At 40.5% G+C, this 27,597-nt stretch overlaps 2 protein-coding genes across 4 annotated transcripts; one reads left to right on the top strand and one right to left on the bottom strand.

Moving 5' to 3' along the window:
- Positions 1–25: 25 nt before the first annotated feature.
- Positions 26–12,226, top strand: LOC115138452 (signal recognition particle 14 kDa protein-like). 3 transcript variants are annotated; one of them, XM_029675308.2, is made up of 5 exons: positions 26–135; positions 570–642; positions 9,028–9,140; positions 10,738–10,770; positions 10,909–12,226. In XM_029675308.2, exons 1-5 carry the CDS (start codon positions 112–114, stop codon positions 10,996–10,998), a joined length of 333 nt encoding a protein of 110 aa, XP_029531168.1. In that variant the 5' UTR covers positions 26–111; the 3' UTR covers positions 10,999–12,226. The 3 variants fall into 3 exon arrangements, with proteins under 3 accessions (XP_029531168.1, XP_029531170.1, XP_029531169.1); XM_029675310.2 differs by having other exon boundaries at positions 33–114; XM_029675309.2 differs by lacking the exons at positions 26–135; positions 570–642 and adding an exon at positions 1,266–1,376.
- On the bottom strand, positions 11,656–26,900 carry LOC115138450 (neuroglobin-like). Its single transcript, XM_029675305.2, has 5 exons — positions 26,164–26,900; positions 22,454–22,561; positions 21,507–21,627; positions 21,325–21,405; positions 11,656–14,922 (listed from the first exon to the last, which is right to left on the bottom strand). Exons 1-5 carry the CDS (start codon positions 26,322–26,324, stop codon positions 14,803–14,805), a joined length of 591 nt encoding a protein of 196 aa, XP_029531165.1. The 5' UTR covers positions 26,325–26,900; the 3' UTR covers positions 11,656–14,802.
- Between the last annotated feature and the right edge of the window lie 697 nt (positions 26,901–27,597).

Below are 27,597 nucleotides of genomic sequence, written 5' to 3'. Positions count from 1 at the left end.
CAGCGTGTACTTTGTAAGTTGAAAGGTTACGGAGAAGAATTTCATGTTGTAGTACGTGTGCTTCTGACGGGCTAGCCAGCTAGCTGAAGTTACAGAATTGCAGTGGGAATCATGGTACTACTTGAAAACGACTCGGTATGATAGAAAGCCCGATCGACTAATGTAGTACATCTTAGTTAGATACTGTCACTATTAGAAGACTGATTTAGTTTGATAAGTATTCTGCATTGGCATAAGTGGAAAATAAACCACGTCTGCCTGCTAGCTTGCTCTGCCGCCATAGCTAGCATTTGCTAACTATTAGTTTGGATTGCTTCTGTTGTCAGCTTTATAGAATAAGAAATACTGGACAAGTTTTTAGTAAGAAGTAGCTAGCAAGATAGCTAGGTCGTAGAGAGTGAGTTCGAAAAAATATATCTGACGTTACACACACATGGATATATGTCGGCGAGTTAGGTAGCTAACGTTAGCTCATTAGCCAGCTGGCTAGTATTAACATAACGTTACAAGCTACCACCACAGTTATCACTGTTAACGAACCTAAATTACATCTGATTATTTTCCTCTAGTTTTTGACGGAGCTTACACGGCTGTTCCAGAAATGCAGGACCACAGGCAGTGTTGCCATCACGTTAAAGAAATGTAAGTGCTCAGATCTTGTCAACTGTGACTTAACGTTATTTGGTGGCCGAGTTTATCCTTAAGTTCTTCCAGGAAATGTTGATATTAGGCCTATATCCTCTTTTGAGCTCAACCTCAGAGGTTTACATTTACAGTGATATTTATTTATACATTTTATTTAACTTTTAGCAGCATTTTTTTACAAGCAAACATGCATAGACAAAAACAATAAACTTAAAGCAGCAATATGTTACTTTTTGGGCGACTCCACCAAATTCACACACATGAGTTATAGAACTATCATTCTCATTGAACGCAAGTCTCTTAGAAACGGTAGATATGTTATGTGTGCTATTTCTATGCTTCCTGTTAAGTAACATTTTTGCCTCTTTAAGTTTTGTACACCAGCTTTAAACAGCTGAAAATACGTTTTTGTTATGGAAAATATATTTCAGAGTGGTTTAGACAGTAAAATGATACTCTATAACTTGCTTGTTTTGTCACGCAAACTATTATAATTTTAGCAACCATGAAATTGCGTAGCGATTCTGCATAGTGCATATTTAACATGCATACCTTTTTAGGGCTGACCCCAATTAGTCGACGGGTCTATTGTTTGGCTGTTGGTCGACGGGGATTTTTTTTAGTCGAGCAGTAGCAAATATATATTTTTATGGCACAAGACGCCTGTCTGATTCGCGCCCATCTCAGTGAACAAATCCATTGCGGAGGCCAGGTGGATGGCACAGTCCAAGGTCTGTGCCCAGAAATTACTCTACTGCCTATTTGTGCACGTTCATTATTTCATAACTTAATTGTGTGAATTGTTTGCCTTGATTGTTAGTGTATCAATTCCCCCATTGCATATATCATCAGTAATAGTTTATAGTTACCGTTAATTTGTAATCTACAGTTTTTGTTTGGTTATGGTAATTTATGTTAATACATTCAATATATTATTATTATTCCAGTCTTTTACCATGATCATTGTCAGAGTGGACATGTTGTTTGAAGAGCGCACAACCCATGCTACACTTGTGCGAAACAAGTTTTGGTTCATTACATTTACAAGTTATGTCAATTTTAGTCATTGTCTTTGTTTGGAGCTCTACTGTGAATGTTGAGTAAGGACTCGCACTGATTACGCATAGAGGTAGGCTACCTGGCTGGCGCGCAAATGTAGCCATATAAATGTGCCCATTTGGGGATCTGATAGTATTTCTGATTGGCTTAACGCACCACCACTAATGAGCTGTGGAGCTTCTCAAAGTAATGTTTTCTTAACCTCAAACAGCAAGCAAACAAAGTCTGTTTTTACATACATTGAGAATGACAATAGTTGAAAAATCTTTCCAGGGCTTACTGGTGCGGGAAACTCTGAGGGCCCAGAATATTTTATAAGTTGCAAGTTTGCTAGCTTGAACTTCTGGCTGGAGCCAAGTTGATAGTTGATACAATGTTTCAAGTTCGTTGCAGAAAGGCCATGTGTAGCCAATATTTAGGATATTTTCTACCTGCAGGCTGCAGTATTTTTATTTGTTGCTTTGTGTAGGCTATTTTTTACATAGTTGGCAATAGAAGTTACTTTTTGGGTTTGTATCATTTTTATTTACATTTGGATAGAATTTTGATTAACCACATGACAATGATTTTTAGATATGAAGACGTTATTATAAATGAAATGAAACTGTTCCACGAAATTGTGCATAAGAAAACCATAACTGGCGGTAAGAATTGTAAGATAAATTGGCATTCCACATGAGAAAGGTTACCAACTCCTCATGTAGCCTACTAACGCCATCTTCAGGATAGTAACTGTTGTGAAAGCCAGTAGGACCTGAAGGAGAATAGTCGGGGTTATGTTAAGGTTTTTCGCTTCTGGTTATCTTGATCTCTGGCTCCCTCTTGAGTCATTTGTGGTGTATTTCATCAGACAAGCGTATATTTGATCTCATTAAAACACATAGGGTGTGTCTATATATGGAAAAATACATTGTAAAACATTTCTACCAATCAATTGGTCGGCTTTCGGTCACACAATATATTTTTTAGTCTGGGACAGCCGTAATACCTTTCCACCTAGATGTATAGCATCACATATGTTCAGACCCAAATGTCCCCAACGTATCCACACCCAATGTTGTTTCTAATACTTTTAAGACTACCGCATATTACTTTTTATATTGTGTTATGATGTTTCTGTTTGTTGCCAGACTTTTTTCAATATTTAAATAATAAAGCATTTGATTCTTCCATTCTCTCAACATTGGAGTATCATTTAACTTCCAGTATTTAAGTAATAGCTTCTTCGATATAAGTGACACCCAATGGTTTGGACAATATTGTTTATCTCACCACACTCCCATATGCCATGACTTGAAAAATGCAGATAAGACAGATTAAACATACATTTACATTGTAAAACTTCCTACTGCCAGCTTTCTAATTCTGCTCTTAAATTTTGGACTTTATAACACTCCCAGAATGCATTCATTATTGAGTCATTGTTAGTTTTACACTTACGACATGACTTTGCCATGGTGCTGTATAATTTGAATTTTGTCTCTTGTATAATAAATTCTATACATTAATTTATACTGGGTTAGTCACATTTTTGTTAACGGTAATGTAGTTTGAATATAACAAACACTCCCTACATCTTGTGCCAATATCAGTTATTTTTATTTGTTGGTTCCAATAGCTTACATTTTTTTCTAAAGTATCTTTTAGAGTATGTTTTTCTGATTCAAATAGGATTCCCTCAATTTTGCTCTGATGTCCCAATTTTGACCTGTAAGCTTATGTGAAATAAAACTTTTAAGTTGCATACAGTATATTTGATCATGTCTACATTGGTCAGTCCAAAATTGCTTTTTAATTCTGGCAGGGAAATATTTATTTACTTTTACCACGTCATTTACGGTTTCTATGCCTTCAGTTTTCCATGTGAGTCAATTTATCAGTGGATTCTGAAAAGCTATCCAAGAATTGTTCCATAGTGGTGTGTTTTTAGGCAGTAATATTGGTTCTTTGTACAATCTGTTTCATTTTCTTCCATGTTATAGTGTTCTTAACTAAGAAGGTGGTAATGTTCTTGTGAAATGCTTACTTTACAAGCCCTTAACCAACAGTGCAGTTCTAGAAGAATAAAGTATTTACCAAGTAAAAGTATTTACCAACTTGGTATTTACCAAGTAAAAAGTAACACAATAAGAATAACAAGGCGATATACAGGAGGTGGCTCTGGTACCAGTCAGTGTGCAGGGGTACAGGCTAGTTGAGGTAATCTGTACATGTAGGTGGGGGTGAAGTGACTATGCATAGGTAACAAACAAGCAGCTTCGTGGGCAATATGGTGTTGAATGCTGAGCTGTAGTCGATTAACAGCATTCTCACGTGTTCCTTTTGTCCAGGTGAGAAAGGGTGTTGTGGAGTGCAATTGAGATTGCGTCATCTGTTGGGATGGTATGCGAATTGGAATGGGTCTAGGGTGTCCGGGAGGATGCTGTTGATGTGAGTCTTGACCAGCCTTTCAATGCACGTCATGGCTACCGACATGAGTGCCACGGGCTGGTAATCATTTAGGCAGGTCACCTTCGCTTCCTTGGGCACAGGGACTATGGTAGACTATTTGAAACATGTAGGTATTACAGACTCAGTCAGGGAGAGGTTGAAAATGTCAGTGAAGACTCTTGCCAGTTGGTCCGCGGAAGCTTTAAGTACACGTCCTGGTAATCCGTCTGGCCCAGCGGCTTTGTGACTGTTGACCTGTTTAAAGGTTTTGTTCACATTAGCTACCGAGAGCGTTATCACACAGTCATCCATAACAGCTGGTGCTCTCGTGCATGCTTCAGTGTTGCTTGCCTCAAAGCGAGCATAAAAGGCATTTAGCTCGTGTGGTAGGCTCGCGCCACTGGGCAGCTCGCGTTTGGGTTTCACTTTGTAGTCCGTAATAGTTTTCAAGCCCTGCCACATCCGACGAGTGTCAGAGCAGGTCTAGTAGGATTCCATCTTAATCCTGTATTGACGCTTTGCTTGTTTGATGGTTAGTCTGAGGGCATAGCGGGATTTCTGAAAGTGCATGCAATTTTCACGTGCTCCATAGCAAACTGTCATAAACAAATCTCGCAAGTATCAGACACCGCAAGCTCCCAGCTACTATCTAAGAAAAGCAACATTTAGATTATACCATCCCTGGATAGCCACTTGGCTTAAAAACCCAAACCTAACACACTATCTGCCTATTCATTTCCAACAATATTGCCCCTCTGTCTGTGTGGTGTGCGCTTTTGTTTATCTCTCTGTGTGTAGCCAGTGGATGTGATTAACCATCTTGTGGGTTGGCAGAAGTACTTTCCCCAAAAACATTTAAATTAAATGTTAACTGCAAAGTAGGCTTACCTGGCAGAAGTATATCATGAGAAGGAATATAATTTGTATCTATTCTTTGCTATTTGTTCACTTTGCCATGAAATGAGCAGCAGCAGCACAGAAACATCGCTATACCGGCAATTTAGACCACACATTCCTCACTCGCTAGATGTGCAATTAAAGGGGGTTTACACTCCAATCTAAATTGATCTCAAATCTAAATGTGATTTATTCATTGACATGGACTCAGAACATCCAATTTTGTTGCTTCTCTGTGAATAATTCTCATTTTAAGAGTGAAAACCCCAAAAATCTAAAACCAGGAAAGCTTAAGTTAATTTGGGAAAATATAAAGCATATTTTGAGGGGGAAATAACATTTAATAGGGCCCCCTTAGTAGTTTAGTAACCATTATTTTACCAGGTATATTGACAGAACATAGTGTTCTACTTTCTCTTTTACACTAAGGACCTGGGGAAGAGTTGCAGGAGAGAGGAGAAGAGAAGAACGTGCCTATTTGAAAGCTAGAAAAAAAAGAGTAGCTTATGACGTTTCATTTTTTTTTAAGTAGCTCTCATGCTAGAAAACAGTTGGAGACTTCTGCTGTAGATCGTTAGTTATTTTTCCTATTGCCATTACATGTTAATTTCATATCCTGAGTTTCTAGAAATATTTTTTATTAAGGGGGCATTCGTTTTCAATATTAGTCAAGTACAGTGCATTCGGAAAGTATTCAGACCCCTTAACTTGTTCCACATTTTGTTACATTACAACCTTATTGTATAAATTACATTTTTTTCCTCCTCAATATTCACACAATACCTCATAATGACAAAGCAAAACAGGTTTTTAGACATTTTTGCAAATGTATTAAACAAACTGAAATATTACATTTACATAATTATTCAGACCCTTTACTCCGTACTTTGTTGAAGCACCTTTGGCAGCGATTACAGCCTCGGGTCTTGTTGGGTATAAGGTTGCACATTTTGGGGAATATTCAGAGGTGGAAACTTTCTGATGGAATTAACGGCAATATATGCAAATTAATATGAATACCATTTAAATGTAGATGTTTTTTGCATTTTATATATTTACCATATCATATGGAGACAGAAACAAAAACCTCTTCCCTTATCATAAGTAGACACAATTGCAAATGATGAAATCCTTCCAATTGAAATAAAATAAAATAAACATTTTGAATTGAACTTTAATTAAATGAGTTTACTCTTCACATGGGATAATTTTACTGAACAACAAAGGAAACGGAATATTGAGTGATCCCCAATGATCCATCGCATCTCCCCAGAACATTTTCAATATCTGTAAAATGATAGTCTAGAAACTAAAGCTTTGGTTGTCTTTCTCTCAGGCTTCCATGTCTTCATCCTGGATCTCCTCAATGTCCACCTCTTGAACATCAGACTCTGAGGCCTCATCTTCACTGTCACTTTCCAACCTTGTTATGGATGGCTTGTTGTCTGGCCCAAAAAGCCTCAAATTTGCCCAGATGGCCACCAATTTTTCCACCCTTGTATTGGTCAGCCTGTTGTGCTTTGGTGTGTGTGTGTGTTCCCAAACGAGGGCCAGTTGTGCTCTGAGGTGGCTGATGTTGGTGGGATTTGAAGGATGATGGAGGCTACAGGGGAAAGAGCCTCAGATCCACAAAGTCCCTTCCACCAGGTGGCTGATGAGATATGTTGGCATGACTGCCATATTGCATCTCCATCCCAAAGCCTTTGCTTGGAAGTGTACTTCGCCAGACTGCCAAGAACCTTGCCCTCATCCAGGCCAAGGTGGCGAGACACGGTAGTGTTGACACCATCGACCTTGTTGATCTCTGCACCAGAGAGGATGCTCTTGCCAGCATATGTGCGCTGTGGCGTGTATGGGCTTCAGGCAGAAGTCTTCATGGTTTGTTTGTATTTCAGAACTGCAGTTTATTCTGCTTGGAGCAACCGTGAAGTGGGCAGGGCAGGAAGGATTTATTCTCTTACATCTGCAAGCAGAGTCTGAACATCAGACAGGATAGTATTGTCTCCCTCAATCTGTGCAATGGCTACTGCTATAGATTTCAGGTTGCTTACCACTCTCTCCCAAAATACATCATCCAGGAGGATCCTCTTGATGGGGAAGTCCATATCGGCAGACTGTGATATGGCCATTTCTTGGCGAGACTCCTTCCCCTCCAGGAGACTGTCAAACATGATGACAACATGTTGCTGGGCAACTTCAATGTGGTGCTCTTATTCTTCTCACTTTGCTTGGTGAGGTAGATTGCTGCTATAACTTGATGACCCTTCACATACCTAACCATTTTCTTGGCTCTCGTGTAGAGCGTATCCATTGTTTTCAGTGCCATGATGTCCTTGAAGAGCAGATTCAATGCATGAGCAGCACAGCCAATCGGTGTGACGTGAGGGTTGGACTCCACTTTAGACGAAGCAGCCTTCATGTTCCAGCATTGTCTGTCACCAGTGCAAATACATGCTGTGGTCAAAGGTCGTTGACTGCCTTCAGCACATCTGCAATTTAGTGACCGGTGTGTCTGTTGTCACTTGTCTGTGCTCTTGTAGATTACTGGTTGAGGGGTGGAGATGTAGTTAATTATTCCTTGCCCACGAACATTCGACCACCAATCAGAGATGATTGCAATACAGTCTGCTTTCTCTATGATTTGCTTGACTTTCACTTTAACTCTGCATCCAGCAAATTAGTAGATAAAGCATGTTTGGTTGGAGGGGTGTATGTTGGGCGAAGAACATTCAGAAATCTCTTCCAATACACATTGCCTGTGAGCATCAGAGGTGAACCAATTGCATACAGAGCTCGAGCAAAACATTAATCAGCATTTCTCTGACTATGTTCCACCATTGAGTCAAAAAAACTTCTGATTCCAGGAGGACCATGAGCTGTTGCTATCGTAAGGTGTCTGATTCATCCTTTTCACCTCGAATAGAAGTAGATGGACTTTTGTCAGAGGTTGCTTGTTGTGAGCGCCGAGGGAACTTTATGTACTTGGCCAGATGATTCTGCATCTTTGTTGCATTTGTCACATATGATTTGGCACAGTATTTGCAAATGTACACAGCTTTTCCTTCTACATTATCTGCATTGAAATGGCTTCACACATCAGATAGTGCCTGTGGAATTTTCCTGTAAAGATTAGTAAAAAATGAGTTAAAAAATCCCAAATACAATTCCAAGTAGAGCTAAATAGTTAAGCAGTTAAACAACTCCTTTGTAAGATAAATGTTTTAAAATGAAACATGTATGGAAACAGGTGAATTAACACCCCTCAACATACCAGAAAGCATGTTGTCCTTGGCTCAGTCCTTGGCTCAAAATTCTAAACCTGTATTCGCTTTGTCATTATGGGGTATGTACTGTATTTTTGCTTTTGGATATTTATATATTTTAATTTAATGTACTATTTCAGCTGGGAAGTTGAATGCTTCCAAGGACGACCAAAAGCATTTTTAGCATCAACAGCCATTGAGAAATCTACATCTTGTCTTTTTGCGTATTGTATTATACTGAGAAATGTTCTTGTATTTTAAGTGTCTATGTTTAATAAACACTGTTTGATTAATATGTATCAAATCTGGGAATACTTTTGCTATTCTGTTGCCCTTGAGTTTAATCATTTTATTGTTGCATTTTTATAAAATGTATGGATCTAATCTGTTGAACTCCAGAATTGACTGGTTTTAATATAACTGAAATAACTGTTTGATACATGGACCTAGGAAGTACTGAATTGAGTGACATGAGTTGTTATTTACGTAAATAGAGGCGCTACCATGTCCCAAAATATAAAATACAATTCTATGGGAAAGCTGTCCATCCCCGGTGCTTTTCTCAGCGCAAATGTTTTAATTGTGTAATATTTATTTTTCTGTGATTTTTTTTCATTTTTTGTGACTATCTGCTGGTAGTTGCTTCAGGGTTATTGAATCTAAGGCTGTCTGATCAGTCCAACTGCAGTGAGTAATCCTGTTGACCTGTAGTTTGTTGTCATGAACTTTACAGATGACGGGAGAACCAAACCAGTCCCCAGAAAAGGCCACACAGAGAGTTATGAACCAGCAGACAACAAGTGTCTACTCAGAGCGTCAGACGGCAAGAAGAAAATCAGCACAGTGGTCAGTCTACAACATCATGTGGCAAAGAAGTGATTTATGATGGCTTGGTTGATTTTTAGAATAAAATATTTTTCTTACCTAGTCAGGCAATTAGTCCATACATCTCTACTTAGTATTTAGCCAGACTAGATTCAGACTCCAAGCTTGCGTACAGCTGCACTGGGGTCGGACAGACTTCCGGTTTCGATTAAGACACTGTGGAACCGGTGCGAGATTGCTTGTTTTTCAGGAACCTGCCCTTTTCTTCCTCATGCTCGGTTGCATAAGCCACAGCCATTTTGTAATGACAGTGTCAGCCAATCGGCTCCTTTGTTGTTCAATGCGACTTGCCATTCCATAATGGTTGCTGTGGCTACTGCTAGCTAGCATGAGGATGAAAACAGCAGTTACTTCAAAACGTACAATTTCTGAGCGCAACGCAATTTCACATCCCTGGGTTGAGGTGCGATTTCTGAGCCAGATCTGCGGTGGCTTAATGTAAACAGCAAGCCTATCCGACCCCAGTGCAGCTGTAAGCAAGCGTAGGGTCGGAATCTATTCTGTCTACTTAGTAATCAGATGTTGTCCATTGCTCTTGGGTGTTCTGACATCAAATCAAAGTTTATTTGTCACGTGCGCCAAATACAACTGTTGTAGACAGTTGTAGACTTACAGGCTCTAACCAATAGTGCAAAAAAGGTATTAGGTAAACAATAGGTAGGTAAAGAAATAAAACAACAGTAAAAAGACAGGCTATATACAGTAGCGAGGCTATAAAAGTAGCAAGGCTACATACAGACACCGGTTAGTCAGGCTGATTGTGGTAGTATGTACATATGGTTAAAGTGACTGCATATATGATGAATAGAGAGTAGCGTAAAATAGGGGTTGGTGGGTGGGACAATGCAGATAGCCTGGTTAGCCAATGTGCGGGAGCACTGGTTGGTCGGCCCAATTTTAGGTAGTATGTACATGAATGTATAGTTAAAGTGACTATGCATATATGATAAACAGAGCGTAGCAGCAGTGTAAAAAGAGGGGTTGGGGGGGGCACACAATGCAAATAGTCCAGGTAGCCATTTGATTACCTGTTCAGGAGTCTTATGGCTTGGGGGTAAAAACTGTTGAGAAGCCTTTTTGTCCTAGACTTGGCACTCCGGTACCGCCTGCCATGCGGTAGTAGAGGGAACAGTCTATAATTGGGGTGGCTGGGGTCTTTGACAGTTTTTAGGGCCTTCCTCTGACACTGCCTGGTGCAGAGGTCCTGTATGGCAGGCAGCCACTGTTGTCGTCTGCAAACTTAAGGATGGGGTTGGCCATGCAGTCTTGGGTGAACAGGGGGTACAGGAGGGGACTGAGCACGCTCCCCTGGGGACCTCCAGTATTGAGGATCAGCGTGGCAGATGTGTTGCTGCCTACCCTCACCACCTGGGTGTGGCCCGTCAGGAAGTCCAGGATCCAGTTGCAGAGGGAGGTGTTTAGTCCCAGGATCCTTAGCTTAGTGATTAGCTTTGAGGGTACTATGATGTTGAACTCTAACTTCGCTGTTGAAATAAATCCATATGATTTGCTATACCTTGCAGACAGTAGTGCTAATCAGTTTTCCTTTTATCGCCAGGTTAGCACCAAAGAAGTAATCAAGTTCCAGATGGTAGGTACTGACATTGTGGTATGGTTTTTGTAACAAATGGAGCACTGAATGCACATTGTCTTGTTTGACTAGATCTATGTAATGCTAAAAATGATTTAGCAAATCATTTAAACACGTTCCTCTTGACAAACTCCTCAGGCATACTCTAACCTCCTGAGAGCACATATGGACGGCCTTAAGAAGAAAGACAAGAAAAGCAAAAGCAAGAAAACCAACGCCACCCAATGAGCAACAGACTCTTTCATAGCATACTGGCGGAACCCAGACTTGCCTGTACCACCTCCAAACACTCGTAACTATCATCTCTACCCCCATCCTTCCTGCTGCTGGCTGCAGGCCACAATCTTCCACCTGGGGACTGCTTTGACAGCATTCCATTGTTTACACAGCAGTGTCTCCTCCCTGGCCAGTGAATGGTATCGGGATGAAGGGAGAGCTGAGGAGTTTAACACTCAGAGGATACTATAAGTGAGCTGCCTTTTTAGATCAACCCCCCCACCCCCATGTCAACATCTCTGGCCTGGATCCAAGTTACACAGAGAGCTGCATCGTTTATGTAGTCACGGAAAGGATGGATCGTGTTGATAAAATGCCTTTCAAATCGTTTTCATTTTAACTACTACCTATTTAGTCAGTTCGGTTTGCATGCATCAATTTGATTACATGTTCACTAAAGTTCTGATTTACTTTCCAACCGGACCTTGTCTTAACCATTTATGGATAGATGATTAAATGTGTAACTATATACTAACTACGAGTGAAGCTGCCAAATACATTTGTTAGGGTTGGGGCTGAATGTTTCTTTTGCCATTCGGAAAATGTTAGATTATTATATTTTATGGTGGAAAGTGAGATACAGAATTGTTTTTGTTTTTACTTAAGAAGAAATTATTAAATGGGTGAGTTCCTTATTGGTCCAATTAGTTCTTCGTCACTCATGTGTCCGCCTAATGAAGTTGGTAAATTCATAGTTGTAAGCTAAGCTGTAAAGCGAGGATCCAAAAGTTAGCTGACACATTGTAAGGCCTCTTGTACTGTTGTATTATCAATTCAAATGCAGAAAAGCTGCAGCCTCTTTTAATTTGTAGGATATATTTGCCATGTGATGGAAGATTGAGTGAAGGGAGAAGTATTTAGAAACTTCTGAATAATATAGTATATTTACTGGTGGCTGATTGGCATATTTGATTTATGGATACAGAGAGAACCTTGTACTTGATAAATTTAGTTTTTAATCAACAGGCTTGGTTTTCCTTACTGGGTGTAAACCTAACCATGATAATTATCATTAAGGATTATAATTACTTTCCAGTGAATGACACACAGCTGCAGCTTTTAACACACATGTCAGATGAATGATGTCATGTCATCGTTTATCACAATGTCATTGATGAGGAATACAAATTGTTACTGTAAAATGAGAAAGTGCTTTGTTGGAATAAATATCAATCTGGCAGCGATTTGTTGAAATAAGGAATACGCCGTTTAACTTTACATTGTAGGCTGATAACACGAGCTACAGTTGAAGTTGGAAGTTTACATACACCTTAGCCAAATACATTTAAACTCATTTTTTCACAGTTCCTGACATTTAATCCTAGTAAAAATTCCCTGTCTTAGGTCAGTTAGGATGACGACTATATCTTAAGAATGTGAAATGTCAGAATAATAGGAGAGAATGATTTATTTCAGCTTTTATTTCTTTCATGACATTCCCAGTGGGTCAGAAGTTTACAATTAGTATTTGGTAGCATTGCCTTTAACTTCTTATGGCTGGGGGGCAGTATTGAGTAGCTTGGATGAATAAGTTGCCCAAACTAAACGGCCTGCTCCTCAGTCTTGCTAATATATGCATATTATTATTATTAGTATTGGATAGAAAACACTAAAGTTTCCAAAACTTTCAAAATATTGTCTGTGAGTATAACAGAACTGATATTGCAGGCGAAACCCTGATGAAAATCTAACCAGGAATTGGCTTCTATATTGAAAACTCCATGCTCCATAGCCTGCCTTTGCTCCATTTAAAGGGATTTCAACCAGATTCCTTCTCCTATCGCTTTCTCAAGGTGTCAACAGTCTTTAGACATAGTTTCAGGCTTTTATTTTGAAAAATGAACGAGAAAGATAACATCGCGTCATTGTATGGCCGGGTGCCAGCAGCGTTTTGTATGCGTAACAGAGTTTGGGCAGCCATTGCCTTTCCCTCTCTGACTGAAAAAGACAGTTGCGATTGATATATTATCGATTATATATTTTAAAAACAACGTTTAACATGTTTCTGTGGACATTAGATACTTTTTGGAATTTGTCTGCGTTGTCGTGACCGCTTTTCCTGTGGATTTCTGAACATAACGCACCAAACAAATGGAGGTATTTTGGATATAAAAATAATCTTTATGGAGCAAAAGGAACATTTATTGTGTAACTGGGAGTCTCGTGAGTGAAAACATCCGAAGATCATCAAAGGTAAACGATTAATTTGATTGCTTTTCTGATTTTCGTGACCAAGCTAATTGATGCTAGGTGTACATAATGTTTTGTCGAGCGATCGATTGCTTTCGCTGTAAAGCATATTTTCAAAATCTGACACGACAGGTAGATTAACAAAAGGCTAAACTGTGTTTTGCTATATTGCACTTGTGATTTCATGAATATAAATATTTTTAGTAATATTATTTGAATGTGGCGCTATGCAATTCAGCGGTTGTTGATGACAATTATCCCGTTAACGGGAGGGCAGCCATAAAAAGTTAAATTGTTTAACTTGGGTCAAACGTTTCAGGTAGCCTTCCACAAACTTCCCACAATAAGTTGGGTGAATTTTGTCCCATTCCTCCTGGCGCAGCTGGTGTAACTGAGTTAGGTTTGAAGGCCTCCTTGCTCGCACACACTTTTTCAGTTCTGCCCACACATTTTCTATAGAATTGAGATCAGGGCTTTGTGATGGCAACTCCAGTACCTTGACTTTGTTATCCTTAAGCCATTTTGCTACAACTTTGGAAGTATGCTTGGGTTCATTGTTCATTTGGAAGACCCATTTGCAACCAAGCTTTAACTTCCTGACTGATGTTGCTTCAATATATCCACATAATTTTCCTCCCTCATGATGCCATCTATTTTGTGTAGTGCACCAGTCCCTCCTGCAGCAAAGCACCCCCACAACATGATGCTGCCACCATCGTGCGTCATGGTTGAGATGGTGTTCTTTGGCTTGCAAGCCTCCCCCTTTTTCCTCCAAACATAAAGATGGTCATTATGGCCAAACAGTTCTAGTTTTGTTTCATCAGACCAGAGGACAGTTCTCCAAAAAGTACGATCTTTGTCTCCATGTGCAGTTTTAAATCGTAGTCTGGCTTTTTTTATGGCGGTTTTGGAGTAGTGACTTCTTCCTTGCTGAGCGGCTTTTCAGGTTATGTCGATATAGGACTCGTTTTACTGTGGATATAGATACTTTGTACCGGTTTCCTCCAGCATCTTCACAAGGTCCTTTGCTGGTGTTCTGGGATTGATTTGCACTTTTCGCACCAAAGTACGTTCATCTCTAGGAGACAGAACGCATCTCCTGCCTGAGCGGTATGACGGCTGAGTGGTCCCATGGTGTGTATACTTGCGTACTATTGTTTGTACAGATGAACATGGTACCTTTAGGTGTTGGACCAGACTTGTGGAGGTCTACAATTTTCCAAGCTGTTTAAAGGCACAGTCAACTTAGTGTATGTAAACTTCTGACCCACTGGAATTGTGATACAGTGAAATATAAGTGAAATAATCTGTAAACTATTGTTGGAAAAATTAATTGTCATGCACAAAGTAGATGTCCTAACCGACTTGCCAAAACTATAGTTTGTTAACAAGGAATTTGTGGAGTGGTTGAAAAACTACTCCAACCTAAGTGTATATAAACTTCCAACTTCAACTGTATGTAGAAAATGAATACTGTAAGCGATAAATACACTATATACACAGCTAAAAGCCACGTGCCACATGTTTGTGCTATGCTCAACAGTCTCTGGGTGGAGGCCAGGCCTCTCATCTGGGTGTGTTCCTCTTCTCTGGCCTTTCCTTGCAGGATGCTGCCTCATGGTGATGTCTGCTTGTCTCCTCCTGGTAGCCCTGCTTCATAAGCCTGCTCAGGTACAGGAACAGGGTCTGGTTCACAAACACACAAGGAATTATGAGGATACCTGTAATAATGTAGAATTCGAATCAAGGTGTCTGAATGCAGGGTTCCCCCAACTGGTGAGTTTATTAATTTTGGAAATCTGTTCCAAAGTATTCCCACCCTTATACAATGCCTTCAGAAAGTAGTCATACCACCCTTTGACTTATCCCATATTTTGTTGTGTTACAGCCTGATTTTAAAAATGGATTAAATTGAGATGTTTTTGTCAATGACCTACAATATCCCATAATTGAAAAGCTGAAATGTCTTAAGTCAATAAGTATTCCATCCCTTTGATATGGCAAGTTCAGGAGTAAAAATGTGTTTAATTAACAAGGCACAAGTTGCATGGACTGAAAAAAGTGTTTAAAAAATATTTTTTAATGACTACCTCATCGTTGTACCCCACACATATAATTATCTGTAAGGTCCCTCAGTCGAGCACTGGATTTGAACCACAAAGACCAGGGACGTTTTCCAATGCCTTGCAAAGAAGGGAAGCCTATTGGCAGATGGGTAAAAAAAAAAAGATGGTGGAGTTATTAATTATACTTTGGATGGTGTATCAATACACCCAGTCACTACAAAGATACAGGTGTCCTTCCTAACTCAGTTTCCAGAGAGGAAGGAAACAGCTCAGGGATTTTACCATGAGGCTAATGGTGACGTTAAAACAGTTACAGAGTTTAATTGCTGTGATAGGAGAACTGGATGGATGAACAACATTGTAGTTTCTCCACAATACTAACTAATTGACAGAGTGAAAAGAACGATACCCGTACAGAATAAAATATTCCAAAACATGCTTCCTGTTCTCAACAAGGCCCTAAAGTAATACTGCAAAAAATGGGGCTAAGCAATTCACTTTGTGGCCTGACATTACTCTCCATATTTTCAAACATAGTGGTGGCTGCATCGTGCTATGGGTATGCTTGTAATCGTTAAGGACTGAGAGTTTTTCAGGATAAAAATAAACAATGGAACTAAGCACAGGCAAAATCCTAAAGGAAAACCGGGTTCAGTCTGCTTTCTACCAGACACTGGGAGATGGATTCACCTTTCAGCAAGACAATAACCTAAAATACAAGGCCAATGTTACACTTGAGTTGCTTACCAAGAAGACAGTGAATGTTCCTGAGTGGCCGAGTTACAGTTTTGACTCAAATCTATAGCAAGATCTGAAAATGGTTGCAATGATCAACAACCAATTTGATGGAGCTTGAAGAAATTTGAAAATAATGTCAGATGTTGCGCAATCCAGGTGTGGAAAATTCTTATATACTTACCCAGAAAGACTCACAGCTGTAATCAATGCCATAGGTGCTTCTACAAAGTATTGACACGGGTGTGCATACTTAAGTAAATTCAATATTTCTGTATTTATCTAAAAACACATTTTCACTTTGTCATTATGGGGTATTGTGTGTAGATTTTTTATTTATTTAATCCATTTAGAATTTAGGCTGTAACATAACAAAATGTGAAAGAAGTCAAAGGGTATGAATACAGTGCTCTCCACTAATATTGGCACCCTTTGTAAATATGAGCAAAACAGGCTGTAAAAAAACATATTTATTCGTTATCCTCTTGGTCTTTCATTCAAAATATTCACAGAAATCAAACTTTCAATTAAAGTAAAATAATTGAAAGAAAAAATTAATTTCTAACATAAAACAAATATTTCTCTCAAACATATGTGTGCCACAATTATTGGCACCCCTTCATTTAATACTTTGTGCAACCTCCCTTTGCCAAGATAACAGCTCTGAGTCTTCTCCTAAAATGGGTAATGAGGTTGGAGAACACATGGCAAGGGATCTGAGACCATTCCTCCATACAGAATCTCTCCAGATCCTTCAGATTTGAGGCCCAAGCTTGTGGACTCTCCTCTTCAGCTCATCCCACAGGTTGTATATGGGGTTTAGGTCAGGGGACTGGGATGGCCATGGCAAAACCTTGATTCTGTGGTCAGTGAACCATTTTTGTGTTGATTTTGAGGTGTGCTTTGGTTCATTGTCCTGCTGGAAGATCCAATGAAGGCCCAGTTTAAGCTTCCTAGAAGAGGCTTTGATTTAATATCTGCTAATACTTGATGGAGTCCATGATACCATGTATCCTAACAAGTTGTCCAGGGCCTTTGGAAGAAAAACAGCCCCACAACATCAAAGAACCACCACCATACTTCACAGTGGGGATGAAGTACTTTTCTGCATGGATATATTTCTGTCTCCGACAAACCCACCTCTGGTGTTTGTTTCCAAAAAGCTCTATTTTGGTCTCATCTGACCATAGAACCTGGTCCCATTTGAAAGTTCCAGTAACGTTTGGCAAACTAGGCGCATGAGTTTGTTGTTTGATGACAGCAAAGGATTTTTTATGGCAACCCTCCCAAACAACTTGTGGTAACGTAGGTGGTGTCTGATCGTAGTTTTGGAGACTTTCTGAACCCAAGACTCAACTAAGGTCTGCAATTCTCCAGCTGTGATCCTTGGAGATTTTTTGGCCACTCTAACAATCCTCCACTGTGCGTGGGGTCAATAAAGACCGAAAAAAAGGTCTGTGGTAAACACAGGCTTATGGAGATCTTGTACATGTTGTTCTATGAGATCATCTTCATTAGCTAACGTCCCCTTTTGTGATTTTCTTTTAAAGCATTTATGTATTCAAAACAAGCAGATAAAGTCTTCATAATTCATAAAGGTCATGTTAACTGACTGATATTATCTTCTAGATCAAAACGTATAAGATCTCAAATCAAATTTTATTTGTCACATACACATGGTTAGCAGATGTTAATGCGAGTGTAGCGAAATGCTTGTGCTTCTAGTTCCGACAATGCAGTGATAACCAACAAGTAATCTAACTAACAATTCCAAAACTACTGTCTTATACACAGTGTAAGGGGATAAGGAATATGTACATAAGGATATATGAATGAGTGATGGTACAGAGCAGCATACAGTAGATGGTATCGAGTACAGTATATACATATGAGATGAGTATGTAGACAAAGTAAACAAAGTGGCATAGTTAAAGTGGCTAGTGACATAAGGATGCAGTCGATGATCTAGAGTACAGTATATACGTATGCATATGAGATGAATAATGTAGGGTAAGTAACATTATATAAGGTAGCATTGTTTAAAGTGGCTAGTGATATATTTACATCATTTTCCATCAATTCCCATTATTAAAGTGGCTGGAGTTGGGTCAGTGTCAATGACAGTGTGTTGGCAGCAGCCACTCAATGTTAGTGGTGGCTGTTTAACAGTCTGATGGCCTTGAGATAGAAGCTGTTTTTCAGTCTCTCGGTCCCAGCTTTGATGCACCTGTACTGACCTCACCTTCTGGATGATAGCGGGGTGAACAGGCAGTGGTTCGGTGGTTGATGTCCTTGATGATCTTTATGGCCTTCCTGTAACATCGGGTGGTGTAGGTGTCCTGGAGGGCAGGTAGTTTGCCCCGGTGATGCGTTGTGCAGACCTCACTACCCTCTGGAGAGCCTTACGGTTGAGGCGGAGCAGTTGCCGTACCAGGCGGTGATACAGCCCGCCAGGATGCTCTCGATTGTGCATCTGTAGAAGTTTGTGAGTGCTTTTGGTGACAAGCCGAATTTCTTCAGCCTCCTGAGGTTGAAGAGGCGCTGCTGCGCCTTCTTCACGACGCTGTCAGTGTGAGTGGACCAATTCAGTTTGTCTGTGATGTGTATGCCGAGGAACTTAAAACTTGCTACCCTCTCCACTACTGTTCCATCGATGTGGATAGGGGGGTGTTCCCTCTGCTGTTTCCTGAAGTCCACAATCATCTCCTTAGTTTTGTTGACGTTGAGTGTGAGGTTATTTTCCTGACACCACACTCCGAGGGCCCTCACCTCCTCCCTGTAGGCCGTCTCGTCGTTGTTGGTAATCAAGCCTACCACTGTTGTGTCGTCCGCAAACTTGATGATTGAGTTGGAGGCGTGCGTGGCCACGCAGTCGTGGGTGAACAGGGAGTACAGGAGAGGGCTCAGAACGCACCCTTGTGGGGCCCCGTGTTGAGGATCAGCGGGGAGGAGATGTTGTTGCCTACCCTCACCACCTGGGGCGGCCCGTCAGGAAGTCCAGTACCCAGTTGCACAGGGCGGGGTCGAGACCCAGGGTCTCGAGCTTGATGACGAGCTTGGAGGGTACTATGGTGTTGAATGCCGAGCTGTAGTCGATGAACAGCATTCTCACATAGGTATTCCTCTTGTCCAGGTGGGTTAGGGCAGTGTGCAGTGTGGTTGAGATTGCATCGTCTGTGGACCTATTTGGGCGGTAAGCAAATTGGAGTGGGTCTAGGGTGTCGGGTAGGGTGGAGGTGATATGGTCCTTGACTAGTCTCTCAAAGCACTTCATGATGACGGAAGTGAGTGCTACGGGGCGGTAGTCGTTTAGCTCAGTTACCTTAGCTTTCTTGGGAACAGGAACAATGGTGGCCCTCTTGAAGCATGTGGGAACAGCAGACTGGTATAGGGATTGATTGAATATGTCCGTAAACACACCGGCCAGCTGGTCTGCGCATGCTCTGAGGGCGCGGCTGGGGATGCCGTCTGGGCCTGCAGCCTTGCGAGGGTTAACACGTTTAAATGTCTTACTCACCTCGGCTGCAGTGAAGGAGAGACCGCATGTTTTCGTTGCAGGCCGTGTCAGTGGCACTGTATTGTCCTCAAAGCGGGCAAAAAAGTTATTTAGTCTGCCTTGGGAGCAAGACATCCTGGTCCGTGACTGGGCTGGGTTTCTTCTTGTAGTCCGTGATTGACTGTAGACCCTGCCACATGCCTCTTGTGTCTGAGCCATTGAATTGAGATTCCACTTTGTCTCTGTACTGACGCTTAGCTTGTTTAATAGCCTTGCGGAGGGAATAGCTGCATTGTTTATATTCGGACATGTTACCAGACACCTTGCCCTGATTAAAAGCAGTGGTTCGCGCTTTCAGTTTCACGTGAATGCTGCCATCAATCCACGGTTTCTGGTTTGGGAATGTTTTTATCGTTGCTATGGGAACGACATCTTCGACGCACGTTCTAATGAACTCGCACACCGAATCAGCGTATTCGTCAATATTTCCATCTGACGCAATACGAAACATGTCCCAGTCCACGTGATGGAAGCAGTCTTGGAGTGTGGAGTCAGCTTGGTCTGACCAGCGTTGGACAGACCTCAGCGTGGGAGCCTCTTGTTTTAGTTTCTGCCTGTAGGCAGGGATCAGCAAAATGGAGTCGTGGTCAGCTTTTCCGAAAGGGGGGCGGGGCAGGGCCTTATATGCGTCGCGGAAGTTAGAGTAACAATGATCCAAGGTTTTACCACCCCTGGTTGCGCAATCGATATGCTGATAAAATTTATGTGTTAACCTCAGACCTTATTTTTGTTGTTTATCCCTAAACCCCATTCTTCCCCATTCATTTACCCCATAGGAATGGCTGAACGAACCTGAGGTAACTAATTTACCCCATAGGAATGGCTGAACGAACCTGAGGTAATTCATTTACCCTACCTCATAAGAATGGCTGAACGAACCTGAGGTAATTAATTTACCCCATAGGAATGGCTGAACGAACCTGAGGTAACTCATTTACCCCATAGGAATGGCTGAACGAACCTGAGGTAACTCATTTACCCCATAGGAATGGCTGAACGAACCTGAGGTAATTCATTTACCCCATAAGAATGGCTGAACGAACCTGAGGTAACTCATTTACTTTTTTTAGGACTGGTAAGCACAAGGTTGGAGTTAAGGGCAGTTCTCCATGAATCCACTAGAGGCAAGTACAGACAGTTTCAATGGAACATTTATGATAAAATACAGAGCTTCATTCACTCATTTCATTTTATTTATAATAGCCAGGCTAGTTAACTCTGTAAAATTAGCCATTGTTTTCATGGAGTCATGTAACCCATAAAACTAATTAGAAAACACAGTGACTATCAAAAAAACAAAACATTATTCACATCATACACAGTAGCACACACAGCGCAGTTTTACATTGTACTGAAATGTATATTTTACTTAAGAGTGTATGATATAATACTTTGTTAGTTATGTAAAGCAGGGTTACATGATGTGACAGAGCCATGCACTGGTTCCACAATATGGTCATTTCTGGTTAATTGAAATTGAAATGTTCATGTCAGTCAACCTATCTCATCCAATGGTGATAATTTCCATCTTGACATGAATCATTGGATGTGAATAACACTGGCACAGCAGAAAGCCAAGGGACCTCTTGGACAATAATTGGTTACACCCATGATTATACCAATTCAACGCATTCTGCTGAACATTTCTACTGGGTGAATTCCTAGAAGAGCATGTGATTGACAACCACATATTAAATCACAGGGGGCGCCAAGAAAGAGTGAAATCTGTACCTTCCATGCCTCCTCAAGCTCAGGGGTCCATCTCTCTTTGAGAATGGGTTGGACAGCACAGATGAATTCTGCTCCTACATACTGGAAAGAAATCACACCAGAATAGGGATGTATACATGTATCCCCCCAAAAATGCAAACTCTAACTTTGCTTAAGATGCATCGTCAGTGTGTGTGTCTTACGCTGTAGTATTTGGGTGGGGCGTTGTAATGGTAATGGCTCATCCCTAGCTCCACACCCAGAACATCTAGTCTATCCAGCTGGTCCAGTCTGGCCACACTTTTCTCAATGAAGGACATTACTCTGAGAGGAAACACAGGCCTGGATATTAGGACCCACAGGCACACCTTGATTATCACCATCATTTGATCATACAGCGGGCACTTAATTTAGTCATCGTTTATCCTCCCTTTCAACAATTGTTCTCCGACATTAAACGCTGAAACTGAACATGGTTCCGTTGTTGCCCGTAGGCCTGTATTTTACACCGAAGAGCATGTTAGGGAGAGTTTATGCAGAAAGATAAATATGCACAAGAATAATAAATGGGTGTACTCCCTCTGGGGGCCTGTGAGGACATTTGGCAGTAATGCCTGTGCAAGTGATTTGAGGGGCACTTGGCCTTTTCCTGGGAGTATAAGCTCGGAAAGGCTGTGTGGAGATGTAGTGTACATATCCATGTCTGTCTCCTGTAATGCCACTGTAGCCTTCATACCTTTGATTAAGTGGAGTCCTCAGGCTTAATTAGGTTTATTGGCCTTTTGTGGGGAGAAACACTAAGAGGCTCAGCATACCCCAGTGACACAACAGAATGGAGAAAACACACCATTGGGAGCTGCAGGTGGAGGATAAGTGTGTTCTTCACTGGCAGCAGACCTGATAATAGCTAGCCAGATAATGATAATCTCATATAGGGACACAAACAGTGTTGACAGATCTTTGAAATAGGAAACTTAATCTCTACAGTATGTCATACATTAGTTTGCTTCAATGTAATCAGTGATGGTACATTGTGAGATATATGTAAAAAAAAATATATATATATATAAAAATACCATTCCCTCTGTGGTACACCGGCTGTAGTGTATTGAACTTAAGAGTTGTACAGTGTTGTGGTGTGGCGACTGACCGTAGGCCATGTGACCTGAGCTCCCGGCTGGTTCGTAACATCTCAAGGTCCTCCACGTCTCGGAACAGGAAGAATACATCCTTGCATTCTGGATGGGTCTCAAATAACCTGTTACCAAGACAACAGACATGAGCCTACAAGAGCCAGCTTCATTAAGCCTGCCTTAACCAAACTGACGTATTCATGCCCACACACAAACATCCCTCCGTCCTCCAAATTCTCCCACTGACTATGTAACAGAGTTCAAGCAAGTAAATAAGGTCTTAAAAGTCATCCACTGTTTTTTTTATCATGTAAGTGTTGATATGGTCCTCTAGTTAAGCCATGCCTGTCTCTATCCTTGTCAATATCTTCAAGGTGGTGTTTAAAGTCATCACATCTCATCCACACAGTGATTTTAAGAAAATCTCTGAGATCTGATTGTTTGTTTGATCTCCTTGCATCTATCAGTCCTGGCTGCTCTCTAACCCTCAGTCCTTGCCTGTTTTGCTCTGGGCCTACTATGGGCTGCAATCACAACATCAACACACTCAGTGCCAGGGGGTGTAAAACCCACTTGTCCGTCTCCTCATAGAGCTGCCTGTATTGAGTTCCCCTGCCATTTAAGGTGTCATAATTCGGTCCCCAGATGTGATCTGGCCCTGGCCGTAAGAGTTCCCCTGCCCTTTCAGACCCATTCATGTATGGCCTTTCTCATAGACTTTGCCGCTTTCATGATATGGTTCTATATATTGTTTTTTAATTTTTCTATTTTATTTTATGCATTTTGGGCCTGATTCAGACTTAGTAAATCGTTTCATTTTTTACGCTGCAGTCTAAAACGTGATTTTCCTCTGTTTTATATATATTTCCACACTGAGGTTACTATCAAATTGTGAAAATGATGATAATGTCTGTTTAGTGTAAGAGCTGTTTGAAATGACCACCAGAAATTGTTGCCTGTTTTGATGGGCTGGAGTTTTGGTCTGCCTGGTGACATCACCATGCGGTAACTTATTTAATAGAGCAATAAGAAAGAAAGTTCCAAACTTCTCTGCTAATGATAGTTTTCAGTTTCCCCTTCCCCACTAAGACCACTCCCAGAAAGTCCTATAAAAAGTCTTGCTTGAGAAATGAAATAGATGTTTTTGTTTATTTTTGACCATTTTAATTGAAAACAATCACAGTAAGGTACTTAATTGTTACCCAGAAATGATTTTATATTGAGATAAAAATGGTTTCATTGGTCCTTTAACAAGAGATTTAACTCATGTTGCAATACTATCAGTGAGCATTTCCAGCAGAGGTGTCTACCTTAAATATAGTCACGAAATCAGTAAACCCTGCTGTGAGTTCCATTAAAGCTCTGTGGGATCTAAAGGAACCATGCATGAATTACTTGGCTTTATAATGCTAATTATGTTCATAGTAATCAACCAATCATCTCTGTTTTGTGTTTTCCCTCATCCCTCTAGTCAGTCATTTTATGAAGTGAGGTATAATACACTTTGATTTGCACCTTTTACTGCCTCTGTGTGTGAGGGAGAGAACCTTATTTACACTCAGAGTTGTATCTCAGTCCATTGCTACTGTCAGAAACACAAGGCCCTTGAAATAAATGAATAGGAGCAGAGAAGAGGTGTGTGGGGTGATTTCAAAATAGGTCTCTCTGAATGGTGGCTATGTTCTTGCATTAAAAATGAATGTTTTTTTAATGCATTTTGGCTGACAATAAACCTTGTACTATAAGTGATACGTCTCAGGGGACTTAAGTTGACACATGAATGATATGGAATTATGCCACAACTACTAGAACCGTTAAAGAACAGCAGTGAATGACAAAGTATGAACAGGGAAGCAAAGTAATACATGCTGAAGAAAAAAACATTTTCTGGACATATGCTGCACTGAATGCAAACCTGAATAAATTGTACAATTCTGTGGTTAGGTGAAATGGATGTCAAGATAAGTGGATTTCGAGATGAGTCCTATTCCGGGCAAAGCTGTTAGAGGACATATTCTTTACTGTGAATGTCATTCTCACTTTATAGGCACAATGTAATTCATACCACACCTCGCTGATGTGAGAGCACAGGGGAAATGACCCTGGTCTCGTTTTCTCCCACACACAGAAAACCACGGTTCAAGAGCTCGACACTTTGATCTGCAGTGTATTCCCTGTACTTGAGGGGTTTGAAGTGGAATTCTAATTCCTGCTCTCTCTCATATGCAGTAGATATTTCAAAGGCTCGCCTTTGATAGAAGAGTTTACATTTCCTCACATAGCATACACACAGCATGATCTGTACAGTCCATCAATTACATTTCCACTGTCAGCTTATAGAAAATACATTCCCTGGTGAGACACTCTTGGTCTAGTAGTACACAGAGCAGAGGAGGGCAACAAGGTGGAGTCTTCACAGTGCTGCTGGTCTAATTGAATGTGCATGCTGTTAACCTGAGGACAGCCTTGCTGATAACCCAAGGTCAGCCTTTGTTTCTAAGGGCCTTGAAGTGACCTTGAACCAAGGAAGGCACCAGTGGTCCCAGGCCAACACGCTAAGGTCAATCTCTTCAACTCTCTGGATCTCCTCCAGGCCAGTGACACATTGCCCTGATTGGGCTTGAAGCCATCTGCTGTGCTGAGCCTGGTGGTCTCTCTCTCTCCATCTCTCTCCACTAACAGCCATAATGTCTGACTACATTAGCACCAAACTAGGAATGCATTGTGCACTCAATATTCATGTTTTTTTCTCTGTCTGCGAGCTATTACATTTCAAAGGCTGGCCATTGTGCTCGATGCAATGTATTTTCTTTGCTGTGAATGTCTTTGTTTGTCAGTAGATGGGAAGAGGACTGGTGCTGTATATTTGTTATGCAACATTGAGATGTAATGTTGGATGATGGGAGGGAGGGAGGCAACACCCTCCAACCCCTTCATGAAAGTCTCCAAGGCAGAAGGATGTGGCAGAGGTTAAAGAATATGACTATGTACAGTTGCTTGCTTGTGAGCAGAGGTTAGGCACAATGTCACAGTCACATTCAATCATTGAGCCCCGAGACTCCTCTCTGTTGTGGACCAAATAATGCCTCTCCCTAAAATGCCTTGAGAGCTTTTTGGCAGCATAAGGAGTGACATCATTTTATTAGGATGATGGGGCTTAATTCTCATACAATATAACAGTTATGTGTTGATCCTACATTTTGATCCTACTGTTTCCACAAAGTCATATGTATTGCAGCTATAATTAACACACATAGACAAATAACTACTGTGTAATAACAGTTTGAGTAATGTGAAGTTGGCATATTCTTTCATGTATAGTCGTGTATGGGCCTGAGGGCACACAGATAGTGTGTTGTGAATAATGAATGTATTTATTGTCATGTTTTTAATTTCGTATAACTGCCTTAATTTTGCTGGACACAATGTAGAGTAGCTGTAATGGGGATCCATATTAAATACAAATACGTCATAAATGTTAATAAACGTAGCATTAGTCACTTACAGTATCATGCAGTCCCTGCGGTCAAACTGTCTTTGTTCTAGCCAATTTATTCAATCATTTCTGGAATGTATTTATCTCTGTTATTTGAAGTTGAGAGCAATAGTGTTGAAGAGTTTTGCCTTTCTATGTGCGAGATGTGTATTATGAAAATGTTCAGTCTGATAAAGCGAATATCTAGCTTGCTTACAAATAACTAAAACAAAACTATTCAAAACATCTCACCTGACGAACATAATAATTCCAACTTTCGCAATGTCCTCCTGGATAACTTTCCAGGACTCTTTGATCATCTGGATTTGCTTCTCGTTGAGATGCGCAACATCTTCTTCCGTTTTTGTCTCTCCAAGTGTTTTCGGTGCCAGTCCTGATATTGCGCAGCCCATTCTTCTTGCTACAGTACAATTAACTTAAATGTAGGTAACCTACTTTAGTAATAACACAACAGACGCAAAAATAACCGAATTACTGCCGAGAGAAAGGTCTGCTCCCCTAGCATATGGTTCACGTATACTCCTCTTGCGCGTATGGCTGTAAATCTAGGCTACACCAGAGGTTCCCAAAATGTTCCGTTCCGGGGACCACCAAATCGCTATCAAAAGATCCGGGATTCGTATATTCCTTTTTTTTTACATAAAATATCTTAGCAGTTAATTTTTTTGAAATGAATGTAACACATTAAAAGGCTATTTTTATTATTATAAACTATTTTGATTGTGAAAAGTAAAATACAATTTATTATAACATTAATAATCCCAACTGTTATTAGAATTGACTTATTTATTATAAAACATCTAAAATAGTCACAGACGACCTACAATACCCCGGAACACAGATTGGAAACAACTGGGCTACACCATCCAGCATAAATGGGATTCAGTGATATCCAGAGCGCAGGAGTGCTTCGTAATAAGAGTTCATTTTCTGTAATCTTGAGGGGAGGGCTAACATTTTTTCCCATAACTACTGCCAAAAGCACAACGATGAATACTGTAGTAGTCTATGCATCTTATGTATGTATTTTATAGGCTTCATATAGGTAAATATGACCATGGTTTATAATATTTCTATCATATTTCCAGGGGCGTTTCCAAGATTTGAAGACATTGGAGGCTTAGCCCAAAGCCAGAGGTGGAACTGTAGTAGAGGTGTATGGGGGAATCCTCCCCCGGAGAAGAACAATTTGATTTCAGCAGCTACATGCATTAATCTGGTGTACTTTGAGATGAGCATTGAGAGATTAGAGCACTAAGAATTTTGTAAAGAAAAATATAAAATAACATTAATTAATGTGGATGAACAATGCCTTTAAAATAGGACTTGAAGAAAGACTTGCAGGGGGGTCTGTTTCCCAAGTGCAGGGGGTTTGAAAATGTTAACTATAACAATTAATTTCTCCAAGGTACCCCACCTTGAATACAATTCTAAAGGTGGTTGAGGCTGACACTTGTTGCTGACACTTGTCATCATGCAATACATAGGCAAGATATTTTACGTTTAAGGCCTAATGAGAGTCCCCTTACCATCTCTTCCTAGCTGCTTATGCACACTACTAAAATTAATAAATAATTAAGGTAACAGACATTTCAATATAGTCTTCTCACTTTTATAACTGACAATCAACATAGAACATAACACATGAATGCCGACAAAAATGAA

The sequence above is a fragment of the Oncorhynchus nerka genome, linkage group LG12 (assembly GCF_034236695.1).
Source record: "Oncorhynchus nerka isolate Pitt River linkage group LG12, Oner_Uvic_2.0, whole genome shotgun sequence".
NCBI classification, from domain to species: domain Eukaryota; kingdom Metazoa; phylum Chordata; class Actinopteri; order Salmoniformes; family Salmonidae; genus Oncorhynchus; species Oncorhynchus nerka.
This window is presented reverse-complemented; position numbering and strand designations above follow the sequence as displayed.